Consider the following 22,741-nt stretch of genomic DNA (forward strand, 5'->3'; position numbering starts at 1 on the left):
TATAATTACAGGATTTTGTAGAGGAGTTTATGCTTTCACAGATAACATCTCTTTGCACACAGCATGTGATGAAACCTTTACAGCTACAGAGAAGTTTTGCCTTCCTAAATGTTTAGGACTTGAAACACCAGCTCTGTGCAGAATGTCTCAGAAACAGAAGGGACCAATTAGATCTGTGGGTGCAGCTGAATTACACCAGATTCTCCAGGATGGAAAATTTAACTCTCAATTCCTCATACAGAAAAAGTGATTTGACTCTGGATTCTTCCAGCTCCCGTTTCCTCTCCAAACTCCACCAGGTGTGGTGAGGGTGCTGGCTGGATCCAACTGGTTGTTGACAATTTTCCTGAAGATGCAGTGCTCGTTTCCCCAGTTACCTGCCCTGCCTGGGATTGATCCCATCACCAGTGTGAAGGCAGCCCCACCCAGCAGGGCATCCCCTCACTCACCTCAGGGGTGCACAGCCACCCCTTGCAGCAAGAGTTTGCAGAAAGCACCTGGATGGGATTTTATGTGGCATTGCCTTGGCAGAACTGATCTGAGAGGAGGTTTTTAACTTAGATCAACCCAGGATAACATCCACGAGAATATTTTGATCAAATTATATCAAATTTATATGATTGCATGGTGCAACAGTTTATAAACGTGGCAGGAAAGAATATTCTGATTTTGTGAATGTAAGCAAAACATTGCTATAGAGCCACTGGGACACTTGCCTGCCCGTGAAATACAGGATCAATCTGCTCCAGAGTCTGACATACAAGGACTTTATGTTTATGCTTAGGCTGATGTTTAGCATGCTGCAGTGCAGCAAACAGAAAAGTGTAGTTGAGCTGTCATGTTAGATAATTGATTTTGACACAGCTACAAGTTAATTCGTCACTATTTTGCAACTTATTTGAAAATTCTTTGCAGCAATGTCCCAGAGGACAGCGTGTAATCGCTTGTAAACTGAAATTAGGTCCAGAGTTAAATATCATTAAATCTCAGGTACAGCCCGAGCTCAGCATGTGCCTACTAATGCGTTACCTTCCCTATTACATCAAGGACACAACTGTAGCAAAGGTTATGAGGATTATTGCTCAAGTTGCAAATTGCTTATAACCAGAGAATTAAGTTGAGATAAATTTCCAGGCAGAGTAGAAATGGGTGGAAGAGAAAAGTCACTGAATGGACACTGACAATCACCAATGTCCTGTGCACTCACATTTTCTTGCTTTTCTTTTGCACCCACAAACAAAAACCCCGGTGGGAAAAAAGGAACCCAGAGAAGCTGTGGCTGCTCCATCACTGGAAGTGTTCAAGACCAGGCTGGACAGGGCTTGGAGCAACCTGGGATAGTAAATGGCATCCTGACCCATGGCAGGGGGTTGGAACTGGATGGTCTTTAAGGTCCCTTCCAACCCAAAATATGATTTTATCTTTCTGAATAAAATAAAGAGGAATATTAAAGCTCATCTTTGTACTAACCATAACCAAATTAAATCACCACTCACATTAGCCCTTCAAGTCTTTTATTATAATAGAGGATGAAGGATTGGTAGATATTTTAAAACTGTATTGTGAAAACCATATTGTTTGACAGTTTTATTTGAGACTGTTAAATATTAATTGATGAACAAAAGGGTGCATTAAAAAATTATGTGGAATACAAATAATTCAACTCCCTAGAACCAGAAAGAATATTTGCATATTCACCCTGTCTCAAGCCACAGGTAAGGATCTCACTCTGGGTACGTTGGGGGTGCTTTGATGGTCATTTCTACCAGAGGAGATGCACAACTGCATTAGCATTTGACTCACAGATTAAAGTGAAGGTGGTGAGCACAGCCAAAACATCACACATCACCTTGTAACAGCAATTTTAGCAGTGCCTCTCAACAATTGCAGAGGTTTCAGCCTGAGACCAGTGTCTGGTTAGGATCTTCTGGGCTGGTAGGGAAGGAATTCTATCAAGAGATGCTGCTGTTGCCATCCAGGCTCTCTGGGACTCCTCACCTACACAAAGAATGCTCTGGGGGTCTTGGGCTGCTGCAGCCTCAGGTGCACAACAGTCAGAGCTGCCTGAGGGTGGATGTGATTTATGAAATGTTTGTGTCCTGAAAGGACAGAGGGAGCAGCCCCCCCACCTTGCAGTGCTACACAAAGTAGGCTGGGAAGCCACAGGCTCTTCCTTCCCTAAGGCACAAACCCAGAGACAAACACAGAGACCTGGCCGTGCATGTTTTGATCCCTGGTGTGGAACACAAACTGTTGTGCCAGGAATTAAATTGAGATCCTTCACCAAAATCCATCTTGTTCTCAAACAGACAGTGTATTACAGTCAGAACTCTTTAATTTCACTAATTACTTTTTAATGACCATAAGCAAACAAAAGACAAGAGCTAGGTGCCATGTGCCAGGAGACTCAGTGCAGGGTCTGGTCAGAGTCAGAAATCTAATCATGCCCACCTGCTCTCCAAACCTGCCAGCATCAGAGATTGGTTTGGGTTCAATTTCTGAAAAAATGGAAACTCTGTTCAGTCTAATTAGACTTTTGGAGCAGGGACACCTGAACTGAAAAGCCATCTGAGAGCAGGCTCAGATGGTGACTCTGTTTTTCAGCAGCAATCACTGATTTTGCAGAAACAATTCTATTCCCATTACTAGGACTAAAAGGGTGTTTTATAGACTCTTATTTCCGAAATTTTAGAAAATGTCTCATAAGCTGTTATGTATGTCTCTTTTTATTCCTCTCTTCTCCTCCCCCCACTTAAAGTTCAAATATAGAACTACATTGCTGAAGTCCCCTGGGGTGGCAGCCTGGAAGCTTCTGCAAACGTTGAATTCACAGAATTAAATTACATTAAATAAGTGTTTCTGATTGCCTGTCTCTGTTTGTGAGAGGGAGACCCCAATGTGATACCAGTGGCACACTTGGCAGTTTCCACTTAAATGAGTGACTGGCTGAGACAGTAACCCCACAGAATAACTGGTATTTGGCTGAAAGGCAGGCTGGCATTTTGAAACACATTAAAGGAATCATTCTGTGATACAAAATGGTGTTGTAGACTCTTAGCCAGGCTACCCAAGCAACATCAGAGCAATCTAGGGAAGCCAAGGAATAACAGAGAACTCAAGGCACTAAAATCCTGCCACTGCTCTGCTTGAGAGCCATTTCCTTGCTCTGTTCCAATGTCTCACTGTGGGTGAAGCCATGGGCAGCTCCTTGAATCCCACTTTACTCCCTGCCTGCTGGAGGAGGCAATCAGGAGGCACCGAGTGGAGCTGCTGCTCAGGAGGCACAGCCCAGCCTGTGGGCTCTGAGTGCTGGGGGGAGCAGGGGGATCTGAGCCTTTCCCACCCAGGATTGAGGAGGAATTAAGGGCAACAAGGGAGGGGAGCTCAGGAAAAGAATGGAAAAAAACAGAAAGCAAGAGCAAAACTACACAGGAGTGAGACGGTAAGAGACAGAAGGGGGGACATGGAGACAAACAGCCTCAGGTCTGGGTCCAGCACAAAGGATCATCTCTTCACTTCAGGCTGCTGTGGCAGCAGCATCTCAAGACCAAGGTGTTCTAGGCTGGTGATGCCAGCCATGCCCCAGTATGAATCCCAGCTCCCACTCCAACAAGGAAAAACCTGTACCTGCTTTCTGGCCTGTATTTGAGAGACAAAAAATATTTTAGTAATGTGACATTGTTCACAGTGAGTGAGCTTTTTAACAGGATACAGGACTGCAGTCAACTACTAAACCAAAATCCATGTTTAATGTGTCCAGAGAATCCCTGTGTTGAAAGCCTGACATAAAAGAGTGGATGAGTGAGGAGACAGCAGAAAGCCTCATTTTTAATGTGCTGCTTTATATTTACCATAACCTGTCAGATGTCCCTTTGTTAACGGGGGGCTGTGTATAAAGTGTCCTGGTCAGGGAGATTTTGGACCTTGAAAAGTCTGGCAGCACCCTCATCCAGGTGTTTCACAAGTTGTCCCTTATGCAGAACATGTAACCACCTAAGCTACATGGAAAAAAAATTTCAGGGATCAAACAGGTGGTGTCAGTGGGAGCACTACAAGCAAAGGACAGGGAGGAAGCCCTTTACTTCCTGGCTTTGAAATATTTTTTCACTATCTGCAGGTTAGGCTGAGCCAGTCATGCACTGATGCTTACAAACTTAGATGGAAGTGCAATAACTAACTCACACAAGCCTCTTTCTTTCTCTTAAAAATAACAAGTAACCCAGTTGGAACTTTCTCTGTGCTATACTTTATTTTTATGGAGTTTAAAACCTCTTACACACTCACACAGAGTGTGAGCTTACAGAGCTCTATTAGCTTTGTAGCACTGATCTCTCATTGAAGAGTTTGTTCTTTAAATCCTAACAAAATAACAAATATCTGCAACTCATTTCAGAACTGTGCTCTGCATTAGAAGTTAATGTACTGATTAATTTATCTAATTACAGTAAACCAAACAATCCTGCCACTGAGGCTGCTCTGTTCACTTCCTTAAAATGCAATTACACACAGCCCCTGCTCAGATTGGATCTGCTGCTGGATATCTGAGGACTGGGCCATGATAAAATTTTAAATATTTCTTCTGGTCATGTTTCTATTTTTCAAGTCTGTCTCTTTTGAAATATCAGAGCCTAGTCTGACATTTCATTTCCATTTCTGTATTGGAACCAGGAAAATGTGTGGCTCTAGAGGAAGACACTGAGAGAAGCAAATGTAAGTCATGGAGCTGGGGGTGGCGATGAACACGTTTGTTGTGTGGTGTCCAGGGAAAGAAAAGTTCAGTTTCTGTTCAGAGAGCTCACACCAGATCAATTAACTCCTGAAATCCCCTTTTAGGAGGGATAGGAGATGGATCTGAGATCTTCACTGAAATGTAAGTGGCAGAGGAACCTCATCATTCCTCTCCCAGAGGGATGAGCAGCACTGTAACTTCTCAGTGGACAGACTTCCACTGACAAAGGAATTTTGTCATAAATGTGATTTATCCCAAATGGAAAACTTCAAAACTATGTTCTCTCCTGAATCCTGCTGTAATGGAAGTATAAGAAGAAATTCTTGATTATGAAGAAAAAGAGCATTTTTAACCTAATTTACTAGAATTTTAACTTGCCTTTCTTGGATGTTATGAAAGCCTCAATTCCCTATACAAGCTGCATGACCCATGTACCAGTCCTGATCATTGCTTATTTTATTAAAGAAACTATTCAATTTCAGTAAAGAAATGGGGAAAGTCTGTGTTGTGCAACAAGCACAGGAGACGTTATGGAAACTGCTACTGACAGAGTCAGAATTGATCAAGACTGGACCCTGCTCCATCATTTCTGTTTTGCTTTAACATGCTCTGATGTTATTGCTGGGTTTTAATGTGTGAAAGACTTACAGAAAAAGGAGGATTTGGATTTTGATCTGCATTAGAAAACAAAATATTAGAAGAACCATGTAACTTGGAGGAGAAGCAGCCTCCTCGGTTGGCAGCACACTGGTCACAGATTTCACACTGGGATTTCTAAAATGCAGATGAAATGGCAATTGCAAAGATCCTGAGAACCAGAATTGAGTGTACATTTTAGTTTACTTAATGGAGCATAATGTTTCCCTACAGAGAGGTCTGGGTTGTGTTTCCCTGCTCTCCTGTTATGGCAATAGCAGTCCAACCCAGAGAATTCCCTGCAATTTCATTCCTCAATATCTGATGTTCATGTTCTCCCTTTCACACCTGCTCAGGATTAACAGACCCTTCCTGGGATATCCCACCCCCAAAGGTCACACATGGAGTTAACCTAAGTCCCCTTCTCTAATCAGCCTAGAAGGAATCTCAGGTGAAAGGAGCTGTACCTGCCGTAAAGAAAGCACTCAGAAATGTTAAATATTGAGTTTAAACACCCGACAACAGCTCAGAAATGTTAAATATTGAGTTTAAACACCTGACAATGGCTGAGTTCCTGTTATCATTTCTATGAACCCAGAACAATTCCACTTGTGTAGTCCTGTATTAATCAAACTGCGCTCCAAATGTGATCCTGAGATGCACCACATCCTTTACAACAACAAAGCAAATGAAGCAAAAGAGAATGAAAAGTGAATTAAAAAAACAGTGATCTTGCAGATACAAAACAAAGTTGGGATAAATATTAGCACTGATGATTTCCATTCCATTATCCACAAAGTGGTTTTTTCCTACCAAAAAAAAAAAAAAAAAAAAAAAAAAGAGAGACGTTTAATACCATCTATCACTCATGGAAGGGATGAAGCATGAAAGATGCCTGGGAGCAACTTGATGCCTTGGCTGTGCCTCAATTTGTCATAGTCATCCACAGAGCAAAAATGCACCTCCTAATGCATTCCAACATGTTGCATCCTGGAAGAACAACCCAACATCTGGACATCTCCAATATCGAGTGCAGCATCATGACTGCACGTCAGGGTAATTAATTAATGTCATGTCTTGCTGTCAGATAGAACACATGCATCCACCACACAACACACAACAGAGGATCTCACTCATTTGAGGAGAAACATCTATTTCTTCTGTAGCAGTTTTCATCCAGAAACTCCAGTATTCACCCAAATGTGGTCAGGCTCACCACTCCATAAACCAGAAAATGAAATACAGAGGGAAAGGACGTGTCCAGAATGATGCAGCAGCTGAGAAACAGAGTTGGGAACAGAGGCTGAATTCCTGAATATCAGCAAGGAATTCTAGTACTGTTGAATTTACTGATGAAAATATATCCTGTCATAAGAATTTCCATGGCATTTCAGGATTTTGGAGTGAGAATTACCACATAATTCTTTGGACAGGCTCACCATAATAGATTTCTGCTCTCAGACACAGGAGATTCCCAGGGGCTTTCAGAATGCTTTGACCTGCTGCTTAGATATTCTATGTTTTCTACCATATCCAGCAATCCACTAAACCTCCTGCTCTGATTCAGAGATCACTAAAGTTACAGGAATAAAATAATTCATAGAATCATAGAATTGTAGAACAGCTGAGGTAGAAAGGACCCCTGGAGATCATCCAGTCCAAGTTATCAAGGACTGTATCAAGTTGAATTTTGAATATCTCCAAGGACAGGCTCCATAATCTCTTTGAGCAGCCAATTCCAGTCTTTAATCACCCTTACAGCAGAGGGGTTTTTTAATGGCTAAATGGCACTTCTTGTGTTTGATTGAGCTCTAAGCTGTGAACGTGAGCACTCTGAAGAGCCCTGGAGGCAGAAGCTGAGGATGAAGGGTGGTGAGACCCTTACCAATGTCTTGGACAGGTGGTTCCCAAGAAACCCAGACCTGGGCTGCCACCATCAGATTCCATGGACAGGCTAAATAACAACACCCTCTTCCCAAAGCATTTCTGAGTAAGCTCTGACAATAAGAATCCTTCACCTGATGCTGGAAACAAATTCACTGGGCTTTGTCCTGCAGCTCCTATGGCCCACAGCCCCACCAAGTCTGCAAGGGAGAGGTACCACACTCTACTGGTATCTGAGCAATTCCAGTGGCTGGAATTTGTCCTAGAAGGAGGGGATAATATTTCCAGAAATGCATGTATTTTCTTATTGCTTTCCCAACTGAAGTGGATGCCATGTAATTGGGAAGCAGTAACAGGCTAAAGTAGATGATGGAGCAAAGGTTATTTTGGGTTCCTAAGAATTCCTCAAAATGCCAGCTATGTCTCCCTATCTCCCACCCTAGCAGCAAAATGTGCAACCTCTATGGAAAAATTGATCTTCCATATGAATCCTCATATCTTTCTGCAAACATGCCTCCTCCTGTTGTTTGTTTCCAGGATTTGATCTTTATTTAGGAAATTATCAATGCAATGTGGATAAGTCAGAGAGGGCATCAGATTTTGGGCCTTGGCTAAAAACTCTCCTGTAATCAATTTTTATGGTTTACTCACAAAGCTGCATAATTAGAACACTGCAGTTCTGTACATGGGGTTGAGAAATGTGACATTTAAGCAGGCAGTAGGAAGGTTGAGAAATCCCTACCTCTAAATCACCCCAAGTGTCTCCTGTTTCATGTTTTAGCTGCTTCTGTTAAAATTTGAATTTTGCTGACTAATTTCACCGTCTAACCTGAATTTGATGCACACATTTTTAAGCATCCTGGTCAGGGTTATAAAACCTGGCAGCCTCTGGCCTTCACATGAGCAGGCACTGTGTGATAGGCAGAGAAGCTACTGAAAATGATGAACAGCAGAGACTTTTCATGTTGAATGACCACCCTCTATGATCAAAGAATAAGTGTTTTATCTCTCTTTTTTCTGGTTGATGCCCGTAAAGCTCTTCTGATATAAAATAATCTCAGTAACAATACACACATCATTTCCATCTGGCATTTACTGTTATTCCTAATGGGGCCTAAACCCTTCTTGCACAGCATACCCCAAAGCCATGAAAGTGGATAAAACCTACTGCTACAAAGCAGCTGTGGATGGGAACCTTTCTCACACACTTTCTTTCCCTTTTCCACCTTTCTCCCCTGTAGTTCTTCAAGCAGAAGACTCTGTGTACCAGTAGGTTCCTTTTGATTTCCCCGCTCAACCCAGAAACTCATTGTGCATTGTTATTCTCTGACTTTACTCATCTTTTAGGTCACTGATCATATTTCATGAGTTCTTTCCATTACAAAGACAGAGACACCCATATCTTTGACACTTGGGTCTCTTCCCAGCTTCCTTGACAAATGGCCTTCACTGGGCTTTTTCTTGGACAAGATTGAAGTCTGTAGAACTCTCGTTTTCCCTCTCAAACATCCAGATATTCTGCTGGGCTAACACAGGCATGTTTAATAAATAAAATCCTTCAGTTTCTCTGCACTGAATCAGGTCTTTTGGAGTTGTAAGAAAATGACTGGAAGATGTGCTTGTTATATTGCACACATTTAAGGCAATCAAATGGTGTAAAGAAGGGTCAGGACTAAAGGTGTAAAGTATTTTCATGAGTACAGAAATACAAGTGAACTTTTGGCTGTATAAATTTTCCCTAATGTGCAAAATTCCTGGTGTTTCACCTCTGCTTTTGTCGGTAACAAAATAAACCCTGTCTATTGAAAACTGCACTTTCTTTGCTTGCATGATCCTTCCAGGCCAAGAAAAGGCATTTTTGGCAGTTGAATGCACTATAACTTCCAGCATCCCACTTCAATACGTTGTGTTTAAACATTACATAGTGTTTATTGAAGTCATAGTGCTGTAAAAGACATTTACATCCCTTCATAAACACTTCATCAGGCTTCTTTGCCAGCACCAAAAAAAGACAAACCCCACTTAAACCTGAGCACTTCATCTCTGAATCCTTCTTCTGTCTGGTTATCACCTGGTTCAGATTCTTGTCCTGGTTTAAGCTCAGATGGCAACAAAGTCCCACAGAGCCTTTGCCCACTCTGCTGTCCACTGGGATGGGGAGGAGAATTGGAAAAGGGTCAAACTCACTGGTTGAAATAAGAAATGTAAAAATAATAATAATAATAATAATAATAATAATAATAATAATAATAATAATAATAATAACAATAATAATATAAAAAGAAGAAGAAAAAGAAGGGCAGAAGAAGAAGAAGAAGAAAGAGAGGAATAAAACCAAGGAAAGATTTGTTGCACAACACAATTGCTCACCACCCACTGTTGGATGCCCAGCCCATCTCAGGACAGCAACAGGTGCCTCCCAGTTTATTCACTGGCACATGGTATGGAATATCCCTTTGCCCAGTTCTGGTCAGCTGTCCTGGCTATGGTCCCTCCTGATTTCTTATGGGCTCTTCTCTGGCAGAGCAGGGGAAAATGGAAAGTCCTTGACTTAGGGTGAGCACTACTGAGCAACAACTAAACATTAGTGTGTGATCAATATTATTCTCATCCTAAAGCCAAACCACAGAACTGGATCAGCATCAAGGAAGAAAAATAACTCTATTTCACCTGGAACCAGAAAAATCTTAGCTCTTACTAACCTGCCTGTGGCATCTCCCATCACCATTCTATCCTCAGTCCTTCCAATTCGCTTTCTTATTTAAAAAAAAACCCATAATTTCTCCTTGTAGAATCAACTAGTTATTGTCTACAAGGCTGAAATTGTAGGTACCTCACATGCATCAGAGTGTTCATTTGTAAAACATTCAAATTCTACTATGTATTGTCTCAAGTCAGTTATTTGCACACTGACATCCTTTCCTACCCCCACCTGCTTCTGCCTGTCATCTCACATTGATTATTTTCCCAGCATTTCCCCTGAATTCCTTCTCTGTCATGTCTCAGTCTTCATTTTGCCCTGCTTTTTTATTCCATGCCTCCATGCATATCAACTTCCCCTGCTTTTCTTGGCTTTGGTCTCTGTTCACAACTCTGTTTGCAGTCTGTGGTTATGCTACAACCACCTCCTCTGGAGTGTCAGGTATGATGCTGGCACACCATCTGCTCATTTATTTCCATAGGTCACGACACATTCCCTCATTTTCCATGCTTTTCCTTCTGGAGAGCTGCGGGCCTGCTCCTGTCCCTGCCCGAGCTCCATTAGCGGCGAGAACAAAACGCTCACCTGCAGCAGCCTGCGAGGCTCTGATCTGCCAGCCCCGCATTTACAGCCACATTTGCACTTGTTAAAGTCCTCTGCTATCTCATTATTTCTCTCCCCAACAACAAGGCAGACAAGCTTGTCAACAAACACTCATTTCATTGGGGACACAAAATATCTGCTCCTATGGCAAACACTTTTTCAGGGTTTTGTAAGGACTACAAATAAGTATCAGAGTATTATTTGAGGGGCTTAAGAGGGACTTTTGTGAGAGTAATTTAGGATAACAGGATTTCTTAGAGAAACTTCTGAAAATACTTCAGAGCCTTGATATCAAACTCACAATAGCACAAACACTGGGTAAAACAAACAGAACTCCCTGAAACTTTCTCATTTTATGCAGAGTGATTTAAGATCACTCTGGCCTCCTCCTGCATGGAGAAGCTACCAGAAATGCAAGTGATTTTAAAGCTAAAGAGAAACTCCAGAGTGTCCCCTGTGTAATGACAGACACATCTCTAAAGAGGTCTCTTATTCCTACACTGATATTTTATTGACATGGAAAGAATTTAAAACCAGTAAGTAGCAGAATACTCCATTCTGCTGCCACGTCCTCATTAGGCGACGGAGGAGCTCGGTGCCATCACTCTCACTTTAAACTGCCGTGTTTCATCACTTCTGCGTAGTCTCCTGCAGATGCAACCATCACACATCTCTAAAGTTAGCAAAGCTGCCTCCAGGCTGTATTTTAAATGCAGCCCACCCAAGACACCAAGGGCAGCTGTACATTAGAGCCTCCCTCCTCTTTAGCACAGATATTAACTGTGGCTGAGCTCTTCCCAGCCCACCACTGCCACCCCTTTTCAGCTCCAACATGGGCCCAGTCAATCCAGACGACAGATATACTCAACTCCCACTGAAATCAAGGATAAATGAGGACTTCCCGCCCTATGGAGGCTGAGCTAAGTTCACACAAAATTAGGGTGAAGCCTGAGGACAAATCTCAGCATGTAACACTTTCCCTTGGAGCAGACACTGCCCACGTTGAACACCAGGTTAGTGGGAGGGGACATGGACGATGGGGACTGCTCAGTGCAGCCAAAGAGCAGCTAAAATTCACCCAGCTGCTCTTTCCTGAAATAAAGTATTTTAGTATCTTGGTATGTAGACCCTGAAATTTAAGCCTAAACAAAGAAACCCTCAGTACCAGGGAAAGCTGTGTGTTCATGTGCCTGCCTCCCATGCCTGAGCACACTCCCTGGTGCCTCTTGCAATGATTTCCTGGCTGTGCCTTGGCTCTCAGGTATCCACACACAGGCAGGCTGGTGTCTAAGTGTGTGATGAATATCTGCCATTTTCTAGCAAATTTTACCTGCTGAAAGCCCGAGATATATTTCAAGTCTAATTTTGAATGAAACCTTTGGTTTCTCTTTTTGATTTCAATCCTTAGAGGCTGCTCAGGAAATAGTAGAACAGCAGCTTTAAAAAAATCCTAAGAGCATGAGATAGAGCAGTAGGGTCTTTTCCAGTTGTAACACTTGTCTTTGGGGACAGTAATTCATAACCCAGCAAAAGTCAGAACAGGCCTGAGGCTTCTCAAGCTTCAGGTGCCTGAAATAACTCCTGAGGGATTTTCTGATACCTTAGTATTGGACTCTGAGCAGAGCTCTGCCCTCTCCAAGCATGCCTTGGAATCCCTCACCATGTCTAACACAGGCAAAAGTGGTTTAGAAGCTTTCCCAAGGACCACTAATTTTTTGTGTGTATTTTTTAGCAAGCAAAAATCCCAGGAATACTTTTGAGTGGGTGTCCACAGCTGAGATTTTTGACAATGCTTTGCGAAAGGAAATTTTGCTCTTTTTTCCGAGTGGCAGCTCTTAGTGACCAGGCCATAAAATTATACCAATGGTACTTTTAAATTGATCTAAAGTCTGTTCATTTGTGTAGCGCACATTTAAAGCCACATTATTGTAAGATGCTCCAGCAATGAAATTCAGCATTAGCAATTCAGTTCATTAAAGAGGATATTTTAGTAGGTTCTTTCTTTTATAGCTATTACCCTGTCTAAAGTGAGAAAAACCTCAGTCAAATTAATAAAACTAACAACTCGTCACACATACGCTGCCTCTCTGTGAAGTCTGCTCTGCTCTCACCAGTTTGGCAGCCAAGGAAAGATGTATGGGAGCCAAATTCCCTCTTGCATAACCGCACAAACCTGCACGGGAATGCGTTTAGCCCATTCAGTGCTTGTAACCATGGTTTCATTTACTGAAAGTTACCCTGAAAATTCAAAGTTTTAGTCAATCTTCAAGCCATTCCCCAGATCAGAGAGCAGCCACACAGCTCAGTGGTGCTCCAGGTTCAGAGGGGCTGTTCTTTGGGAGGGCTTCACTGTTGCTCTGTTACAAACACCTCAGCAACACTGAGGTGCTCTGGGACACAGCTTCCCCAGATAGCCCTGCCTGCTCCCAAAGCCTCACACCCAGCTCTCTGCTGCAAAACCTAAATGCCTTTTCTCACCCCCTTTTGGAAGCACCAGTCCCTGACATACTGCCCTACTGACAGGTAATCAGTAAGGCTTTAAACAATAAGATTTGCTCACAGCTCCCCTTTTCAGTTTTCAGCAGGAATTCAGTGTTGAATTCAAACTGATTTTGCAGAGATACCCAGCATAAAGAATTGCAGTTCAGTTCCATGGAACACAGAATTTCCATCCTGCTCAAGGATAGCTGTGCCCAGGTGGTCACTGGGTCTTACCTGTCCTCTCACCTCCCATTTGTCAGCTGTGAGACCCAAGCAATGTTCATGCCCTTGCTCATCCTGGGTGACACTCAGTAACTATTGGCCCCTCACCAATCCTCACCAACGTGATTTCCACCTCATCTCACGAGTTCCCATTCAGGTAATGGCTTAAGCATTTATCTAACTTAAAGAAGTTAAGATTGTACCTTATTGACTTTAAAAGGACTATTTATATGTATGAAGTACAAGGCTGGATCAAGCCTTGAGAGCAAGGCACAAGCTGGAAGACAGAACTCCAGGGACTGGAACAGACTGAGTCAGGTCAGCTCAATTGACTCTTCAAATCATCCAAAAGAGGGAGTCTCAGAGGAGGGCTGGGAGTGCTGGGGAAATGATCTGTCACTACCTTGGCTTTAGACACAACCAGCTGATTTAGGGAAGGAAGAACTCTCCCAGACTCTGACAGGGAAGATGAAGGTGAAAAGTAAAAGGACACAGGGTGCTGAATTTCTATTTTTCACTCATTTTAGTACAAGACTTAGAACAACTGGCAGCTGATCTATTCATCACCAATGAATCACACAGAAGTACAGAAAGCAGTTCCTTTCCAGAGTAAATCTTGGATCTACTTTTCCTTTTCCAGAATCAACCCTTGCCCTTTGCCCAGCCCTGTTACTGTGGGAGAAGCCCAGGCTCATATGACTCCAGTAGCTTTCCATAAGCTTGCAGCACCTCCCAAGTGGTTAATTCATGGAAGCTGAGAGGGTACAGGATACACATCCCTCACAAAGTGAGGAGAAACTGCCACAAACGACTGGGCAGATATCAACAGCTTCAGCAAGAGACAAAATATTCCCACCAAATGAAAAGTGACGGATCATCCCGCTTTAATGCAGCCAAATGATCTGTGCAAAAATACATGCAGGACATGCTGCTGTGCCACCAATGGCACTGCACAGCAGCTTGTGTTTACATCTCATTCCCTGTCACAGGCTGTCCTGCGTGGGCTGGGCCCAGGAAGAGCTGCTGCCACAGAGCCTGGGAACACATGAAACCCAGGGCCTGAGCCCTGGTGCGTGGGCCCAACATCCAGCAGAGGCAAAAATTAAACACAAGCTGTTTACCTGATTACACCAGTTCAGCAGTGATTGAAGGGAGATGGGTGTTTTTTAAGTTTAAGGAAGAGCAAATTGTTAGAACTGAGAGACAGAAATCAATTCCACTCTGTAATTGCTATGGAAAGATCCTTCTATGAGCCTCACCAGAGTTTGATTTTGTACATTTGCATCTCTTTGCATGATGCAGTTGTCACTGAATCTGCAAATCACATCAAAATTAAGCTGTAATTTGAGCTTGGCTTAAATGAAAAGTGTGTTAAAACTTTGAAGTCCACATGCTATGGATATGAAATCCTGTTTCAGCTAAAGCAATAATTAAGACTGGATCGCAATTGCAGTTTAACAACTTCAAACAGATCTTTAGAAACTGCCTCTAAACCCAGCAGCTGGAATGGCAAATGAAGCACTTGGGCTGTGGTGGAAACAGGGACATTGTACCTGGTTCTGTGACCTCATCTGGCACTTGGATACAGCAGTCACTGAGGTACACACCCCACAGTGACAAATCCCAGATGAGCCATGGACAGGTGTCCCTCAGGGACAGGCTCTGGATCTAAGCAGTAGCCCACTAACAGCTTCGAAGAGCTGTGGTCTTGCACCTTTGCACCTCTTTGGTAGACTCTGGTGGTTTCCTGGTCAATCCTGTCCTAAAAATCTGAGGATGCAAAATCAGCCAATGATTCTGGCAGATCAGCCTTCCACATGAATTTTGTTTGAGTCTGAATTCATGAGCCAGGGATTTTTCCTTTGAACTTCATTTCCTCTTCAGAAATAGTTCAAAGCAGTTGGAGAATATGAATGCCAAAATCAAGCCTGAAAACCACCACAGCCTCACTTTAAAACACTTCATTTTTCTCCTAGAGTTCTGCTGTTGCTTTCCATGGCTTGTCAAACAACCCCGTTCAGATTTAGCACAGAATCTGCTGTTCCCATTCATCACGAGTCTCAGGACTGAGGCACTCCAGCTGCTCCAGGGCTATACCCTTAAAAGTGATCTTGCTGTGATGTTACAACTGCCTGTTGTTATGACCTTGGCTATTTTTGACAAAGAGATAAAGATGAAATAGGTTCTTGTTCCTAATGACAGCTTGTACAAAACATCCTTTCCAAGGAAAACTATGTTATCCATATGTATACCTTATGGATCAGGCTCTGCCAGACAGCAGCACTATAATCTCTCTCCCCCAGGTGACACAGCAAGAAAAATGGTTTGGCATTATTATGCCAACATCTCTTTAATTGCACTTTGGGAAAGTACTGTGTTTTCTCTCAAAACTAATAACAAATCAAACACTTTGAAAACCGCTTTATTTTTTCAATACAACCTCTGTGTTTGTTCACTTGGAAATTTCTCAACCTGGCACACACAATTTTGGAAGATTTTTGCTTTTAATTCGGGGTTCTTGCCTTGAACTTTCTTTTTTCTACTTGTTGCCCCTTTTCTGAGAATGCCCTATTAACTGGAAAGATTCCTGTGACCTTCCTCACAACAAATAATGCTCATGAGAGTCAAAATGGTCTTCAATAAAACTACCTGATTAACATCTTGAAAGAAAGACCACTTTAATCCTCACAGGCCTGATGATTTCAATTAGAGCTTTGTATAGATTTCACTGAAGTTTTTTTAGCAGTTTCTTCAAAACTAACTTAAGAACCACCTAAATACTTAAAGCAGATGAAAAGTCCTAGTTGTGTAAGGATAAGCTTAATTTCTTTGCTGGATGGTGGCCTAAGGGCCTGTAAATACAGATGGCTGTGAGCAAGACCCAGAAGAGGCCAGATAACCACCAACAGGCAATTATATCCCCACCAGAACTTCAAGCCAGTATATCATACTGTTTGAAGCTAATTGCTTTGAAATAATTGGAAAGGTGAGCAGGTAAGTTCACACAGAGCATTTGCAATCTTGCTTTGTATTTAAAAGACCAACAGTCCAGATTGCATGGACAAAACAGGCATGATTCAATAAAACAAGTTAAAAGGGAAGGGAAAGGTATGCAGTTGTCTTTAAAAAGAATTTTCCTTTTAATTTTTAGCATCATTAAAATGCTGAAAACATTTTGTTCAAGAGCTTCTTTAGTTAATACCTCATTACTTCTCTTTTTATTGTTATGGTAATCAAGCCTTAATATATTGTGGCTTTATAGCATGAAATCAAGGCTAGGCCTGTGGGCATGGACAGATGTACAACAGCATGCAGTAAAACACAGGTACAGAGACATGCAGAGCTGAATATGGCACTGGGGTTTTTTATAATTGTTTAGCAATTCATCTGAAGTTATTTTAACCTTGACAACAGATGAACTCTAACATGTACCATGATCAGTCACTGGAAAGCTGCACTGAAAAGCAAGTTTTGTAACTGTTGTCTTATAGGCTGGGTTCTAGGAAAGCATGAAACCAAGTCTGAGCAGGATGATTAAATTGTTTGCATGACTACAGGCTGTAGCTGTAACTATTCAAAACATTTAATTGAGAATATTTTAGCCAAGGGAGAATGGTAGCACTCGGGAACTGCATTTTACACCAGAACTTTGCCTCTCCATGGGAAATTTGGGCTCGGTGTCAGCATTCAGACCCTCTGCAGGCATAGGCACACCAAAACAGAAGAATATTTGGAGCTGATTTCTGGTTCTGAAGTGACACTTGGACCTTGTGCTGGAGCTTTGCTAATGGTTGAATTTCACCCATCAAATCAAGTGAAAGTTAGAAACAACTTTTAGAAAGTTATAATGGCTCTGTGTGCAGGGTGTAGAAATTGTATCTCAGGAAGAGTGAGCATCCTTAGATCTTCCCTGAGTACATGACAACACACGACCCCCAGTGTCAGGGAGGCTCCCCTTCTCAGCAGTGCTTTCAGGAGAGATCATTCAGGAAACCATTCCAGCTCCTGGGAGCTTTGCTAAATTTAAAGGGAGTGTTTTGGCTGGCAATCCCTCTCCCAGTGAAAGCGCTTCCAACAGCCAACATGAAAAGCAATATGCCTGTGACTGCATCAAATCCCTGATCCTGAGGAATGTGGAAGTTGGGAATTTCTTGAGGAATGAGGAATTGGGAAGTTCTTGAGCTCCACAGGTTTGGGATGGCACCACTGACCACCAGCCTTGGTTTGTCCCAAGCACCCCGTGCAGGAACATCCCAAACAGCCTTTGGCTCTGCTGACCTTCACTGGTTACCCAACAGTCATGAAGGAACAGAAAGAAAGTAGGTACAGGTGACACATTATTCCAGTAGAAGTGGTAATGTTTTCCACATTATAACTGGTTAACAGTAAAATATGATTTAACACATGGATCATGTATCAGAAAAAGGCGACTAACCTCAGTTAGGCAAAGCTTCCAGATTCCCCCTTTCTTGGAAATACTGGGAGCAACAATGTGCTGTATTCAGCTGAAATCTGTTCCTTTAAACTTTTGAATTTAAATAAAATCTCCTAGCAATGAAGAGTCCAGTCACCCAAATTTCTAGTGTCAAGCACAAAGCTGAGCAGCTCTCAGGGGCAGTAAAACTGACTTTCCCTCCTAGGAGCATTCCACTGGGCAGAGCCTGTGGGATCAGGCCTTGGGACAGGAACATGTGTTACCCAGCATATAACAAGTGGAATGAAAGACAATGGCCACTACAGGCCAGCAAACACACTAATTATATTAATAAAATGAAAGCTTAAATTTTGAAGCTAATCCTGGGCTATCATTTATAAAAGTTAACAGGGCATATTTAATTTAAGAATTGGCTAACACTTCTCTTTCCACCACTGAAACCTCATAAATGAAATATACTGGATCCCTGCCCAGTGCGGAAATAAAAGTTATGAATAATGTTTCTATCTCAATCATTGTCAGTGCTTTAATATTCCTAATTACTTTAAAAAGCTAAATATTCAATATAGGAAAAACCTTCTTTTTCTTTTATCTCCACTTGCAAGATTAGAGCAATTTAATAAGAGTCACTGGGTAGTTTTAGTCCACAAGACCATTCTGTACTTTGACATCTTATCCTTTCCTGGCCATTTTTACACAGAATGAAGTGCTTTTTACTCTGTGAGTGCACACATGTATAAATGTGTAATCTGTAACTGTATGTCCTTTTTGTCATAGTCTTTTTATTATTATTATTTTTTTTAACTTCTGTTAGTGCACATGCACTGTACAAATACTCACCGGTAGGATAAACTAAATCTAGTACTAAGAATAATAAAAACATTACATGAGTTCCTGAGAATCTGCACAATATCTCACAATTGATGGTATTACTTTTATTTTTTTTATATATTTTTAAAGATAGATATTCAATATATCATGATGCCCAGTTTTTCCCTTGTCTGCATTCCAGGTAATCCCAAAATGTTGTTTCAAACTCCATAGTATGGCCTTTGTTTCCATCCATGGAATCATATAATCCCAGAAAGGTTTGGGTTGGAGAGACCTCACTGATCATCTCATCCCAACCCCTTCCATGGGCAGGGATGCCACCTCCACACCAGGTTACTCAGGGCTCTGCCCAACCTGGCTTGAGCACTCCCAGGGCTGGTGCATCCACATCCCCTCTGGACTAAAGTCCTTCCTCCCTGCTCCCCTCCCTATTCCCTTTTCTGCTGGAATTGAGGGGATATTCAGCAGAGCTGCAGACAAAACCCCAGGAACCCATCCAGGAATCTGCCTTCAGCCTCTGGTTGTGTTCACCTTCAGGCACATTTACCTCCCATTCCCTTCTAACTCCTCCCTCTATAGATCCCTTCTCTGTTACCTTCTTTCCCTTAAGATCCCAATCAATTTGGGAGAAAGGGAGGAAGCCAACACAAAACGAAGCGCCCATTCAGTTTCATTTCACAGCATCTCTACCCATGCAGCTTTATTTACTTGCCTGATGCACAAATTGACTCCATTTATCAAGCTTATTCCTGTTTTGTCAATAATGTCTCAGGCCTGTGTTACGTCACACTCAGATGTTTGTGCTGCCTGTTCCATTCCAGCATGAACCAACCACTTCAACTCACCATTCCCAATTAAGAGAGTTTAACAAACACAGCCTTGCCAGCTGAAAGAATTGAAAGCCTCAAGTGTGGATTAATTCCCCAGCAAAAGGTGCAGAACTCCCAACTCCCATTTCCCTAACTTTGGCAGTATGGATTTAAGGAATGGATTGTAAGTCAGAGGAGAGAATCTGAGCTGCCTGAAAAGTCAATGGCAAAACTCCCACTGGCTTGAACAGGACAAGAATTCTATCTGGAAAGAGTGCTTTGCAAACAGCTCCAGCACTCCACAGAGTACTTAATGAAGAATGTGCTGTGTTAAAGATTTGAGAGAGAAAAAATTCTTTATAGAGCTCTATTATCTGTACTGGTATCCTAATAACAGGACCAAAAGCATTAACAGCATCCTCCACTTCATTTCACATTTCTTTGCAAAACACAACCAAAAAAGTCCAATGTCATTATCCTGGGAAAGGGTATTTTCACATATTCATAGAACCACAGAATGACTGGGGTTGAAGGGACCTTAAAGGTCATTTTGTTCCAACCCAATATGAACTCTTACAAAATAACCAGCAGACAATCCTCATTTTTCCATTCAAAGCATCCAAGTTCTAAGGCCACTGCTTTATAATACCTGGTTTTTAATAGCAACACATATTTTTATCATATTTTGGTATCTTTACTCACCACTTGAGCAGTCAGTCCCTCCCCAGCCTGGTTCACAGTGACACGTGTCAGGAGAGACACACCTTCCATGCACACACTCCTCTGTGCACAGTGCTGTTGAGAGGAAACAACACGCAGCATTGTAAACATATTAAGTGGTTGCTAAACATACCCTAAACAATGCCTTAGAGAGCAATATTTTGTTTAAAAATATTAAACAAAGCAAACACACAAAAAAATAATTACTCGCAAGATTTAATTACTGCTAAGTGACCAAAATAAAATATAGATCTCTTGACAGCAATAAATTCATTTGTCACTTCAGCCCTGTAATGAAAAACTCACACACCAGAAATTCCTTTGGTTGGCAGTTTTGCTTTGTAATAAAGTTTTTACCAAACTGACATTTATTACGCAACAGCAGCTTCTTACATCGCACTCAAATTGCAACTGCTCATAAGACAAAATGGAGCTCAGTCTTGAAAGTATATTAAGATCCAAAATAGATTTCATTTAAAAAACAGCTCCAGGAAAATAAATAATTTTACTCCATGATGCAGTGGCTGTAAGTGCATTTTTGTCTTTTCAAGGTCAGCCAGTTTTCCATAACTATAGTTCTCTGTGCCACTGGTATAAAATTGGAAGTTCAATATCCTCAAGTTCAAACCAAGACAAACAGGTTGGCTGAGGAGCAGCTCATAGATTTTAGGATTCTCTTTTCCTGTGCTGTTTCAGTGTCTGACAGTTTCCAGTGTGTGCCCATCACATACTAAAGAATCTGGAGAGCACTGAGTAACTGCTTTAAAGACTGAACTTTGTTGCTTACTACCTTGTTTCCATTTTACCACTGAGGACACTGCCAGAAACTCCTTGTGTCAGAGATTCAAATTGGATGGTTAAGCTGGAACACGTCATTTCCATCTAGACCAACATGTATGAGTTATTAAAAATATGAAGCAGTGGCAATGAGGTCACTGTATGTACCTATATAAAAAATACATTATTTAGATCATGTATAATCTATGGTATAAATCCTGTGTTTTTACATCAGATGGGAAACGTGGGTATTGAGTTTACTTAACCAAGAATTTCCTGAAGATGGACTAAAAAGACTTATCCCAAGACAAAGATAATTCTCTCCTGTTTAAACCAAGGCTAGCAAAGCTGATTTGGGAAGTAGCTTTGGGTTGCTGCAGTGAAAATGGAGCTGAACCACCCGATTCCTTTGAAATCAGCCAGCAAACCTTCTGGAAGTTTCCCTGATCTGCAGGTGGAATGAAAGCTGGAACCCTTTTGGTTCCCAGATCCCTCCTGCTCTAAAAGTTCTCCACCACTGCCTTGCCACTTTGAATGACTCCTGCTACACCTAACGTTCTGGTTGGACTCCCAGACTGGATCACACCTTGGACCCACACCCAGGTTGCCATCAAAGCTCATAGAAACATTTTGCTGCCTATTCTCTGGTTGGGTCATTGCATACCAAACCCACTGAGCTGTTCACAAAATATTTAAATCCAACATCAAAATGCAGGTGAACTTAGAATAATCCTGGGGGACAAACTTTCCTGCTTTTTATCCAGCAGATCCCCCGTGACCAGTGATTAGAACGCTGCCTCGTTAAAACGACTGCAAGATCTTTCTAAATTAATAATTTCTTTTCTACGTTTGCTGCATGTCAAAAATGCAATTTATTCTTATTCCATATCTTGTGTTTAGACAGTATTGCAGTGGCCATGAAATATTCATAGCTAATCTCTAGTCACTAATTGTCCTAATCTTTTGTGCATTTATTTTACTCGAGTTAGGCTTTCTGGAGACAGTGAAGCATCCTACTCTACAGCTGTGGGATGAAATTCAGGACAGGATATTAGGTAAATAGGATAGTCCAATAAAAACATACACACTTTCCTACAATCATTTCAAAATGGCTGGTTATCCAGAACAAGGAGAAGCTCACATCTGGAACAGTCACAAATTTATAGGTTTTTATTCAAACTAGAGTGTGCTAGAATATATAGGATATGCTGGGATAGGGATACCTTGGGAATTGTGTCCTGCACGGATTTGGCTAAGAGTACATTTCTCATTGATGTGACATCCTAGTTTCATAAGAGATGTGGAAGTCAAAACTGAGGTTTTGCTGTTGCCTGTATGGACATTTGCAATAATAAATCACTCTGATATGTAAAATGTGAAGCATTTTTTACCCTTTTAACTCAGCCACGTTCTCACCTCAAGGCAAACATTGTGGCTGGGGGACTGGTTCTTTATTCTTCCAAATAACAGAACTCCTGCACATTACTGCTCTAAATTTAGTTGATTTCCACACAAATTTATCACACCTCAACTATGTTAACATAAATATGAAATAATAGTAACTAATTAAGCAATGAAGTTTCCTTGATCACTTGTCTAGCTGCAGTCCTATGGGAAGAGTGCAATGTGAGACTTAGCAGCAAGACTCAAGAGAGAACTCCTCATTCTACAGAACTCAGTCACATGAAAAATATAAAAAAATATATTATGAAGAACTGTATCCTTGTTTTCAGGTGTTCTGAAGTCCCACATTGCTGAAGATGACTATGTTTAATGAGCAATTAAAGATTCAAGTAAGGTGAAGATGCTTCTTGGAACTGTGGGCTCTCTCATATCTGGCTGATTAATTGCTAAACAAGTAGCTGTGAGCTCACAGCTCACTAGTGACTAATTCCAAATGTGGGGGTCACAGA

General features: G+C 41.7%; 1 protein-coding gene across 20 annotated transcripts in view; it reads right to left on the reverse strand.

The window, feature by feature from the left end:
- Window positions 1-22,741, reverse strand: part of MEGF11 (multiple EGF like domains 11) — a 271,786-nt gene that overhangs the window by 149,455 nt on the left and 99,590 nt on the right. For all 20 annotated transcript variants that reach the window (XM_053988365.1, XM_053988361.1, XM_053988362.1 and 17 more), the window contains one exon: window positions 20,034-20,126. In XM_053988365.1, the coding sequence (XP_053844340.1) occupies window positions 20,034-20,126 (93 nt within the window). The remainder of the gene's footprint in view (window positions 1-20,033; window positions 20,127-22,741) is intronic.

The sequence above is a fragment of the Vidua macroura genome, chromosome 12, assembly GCF_024509145.1.
Source record: "Vidua macroura isolate BioBank_ID:100142 chromosome 12, ASM2450914v1, whole genome shotgun sequence".
In the NCBI taxonomy this organism is placed as follows: Eukaryota; Metazoa; Chordata; class Aves; order Passeriformes; family Viduidae; genus Vidua; species Vidua macroura.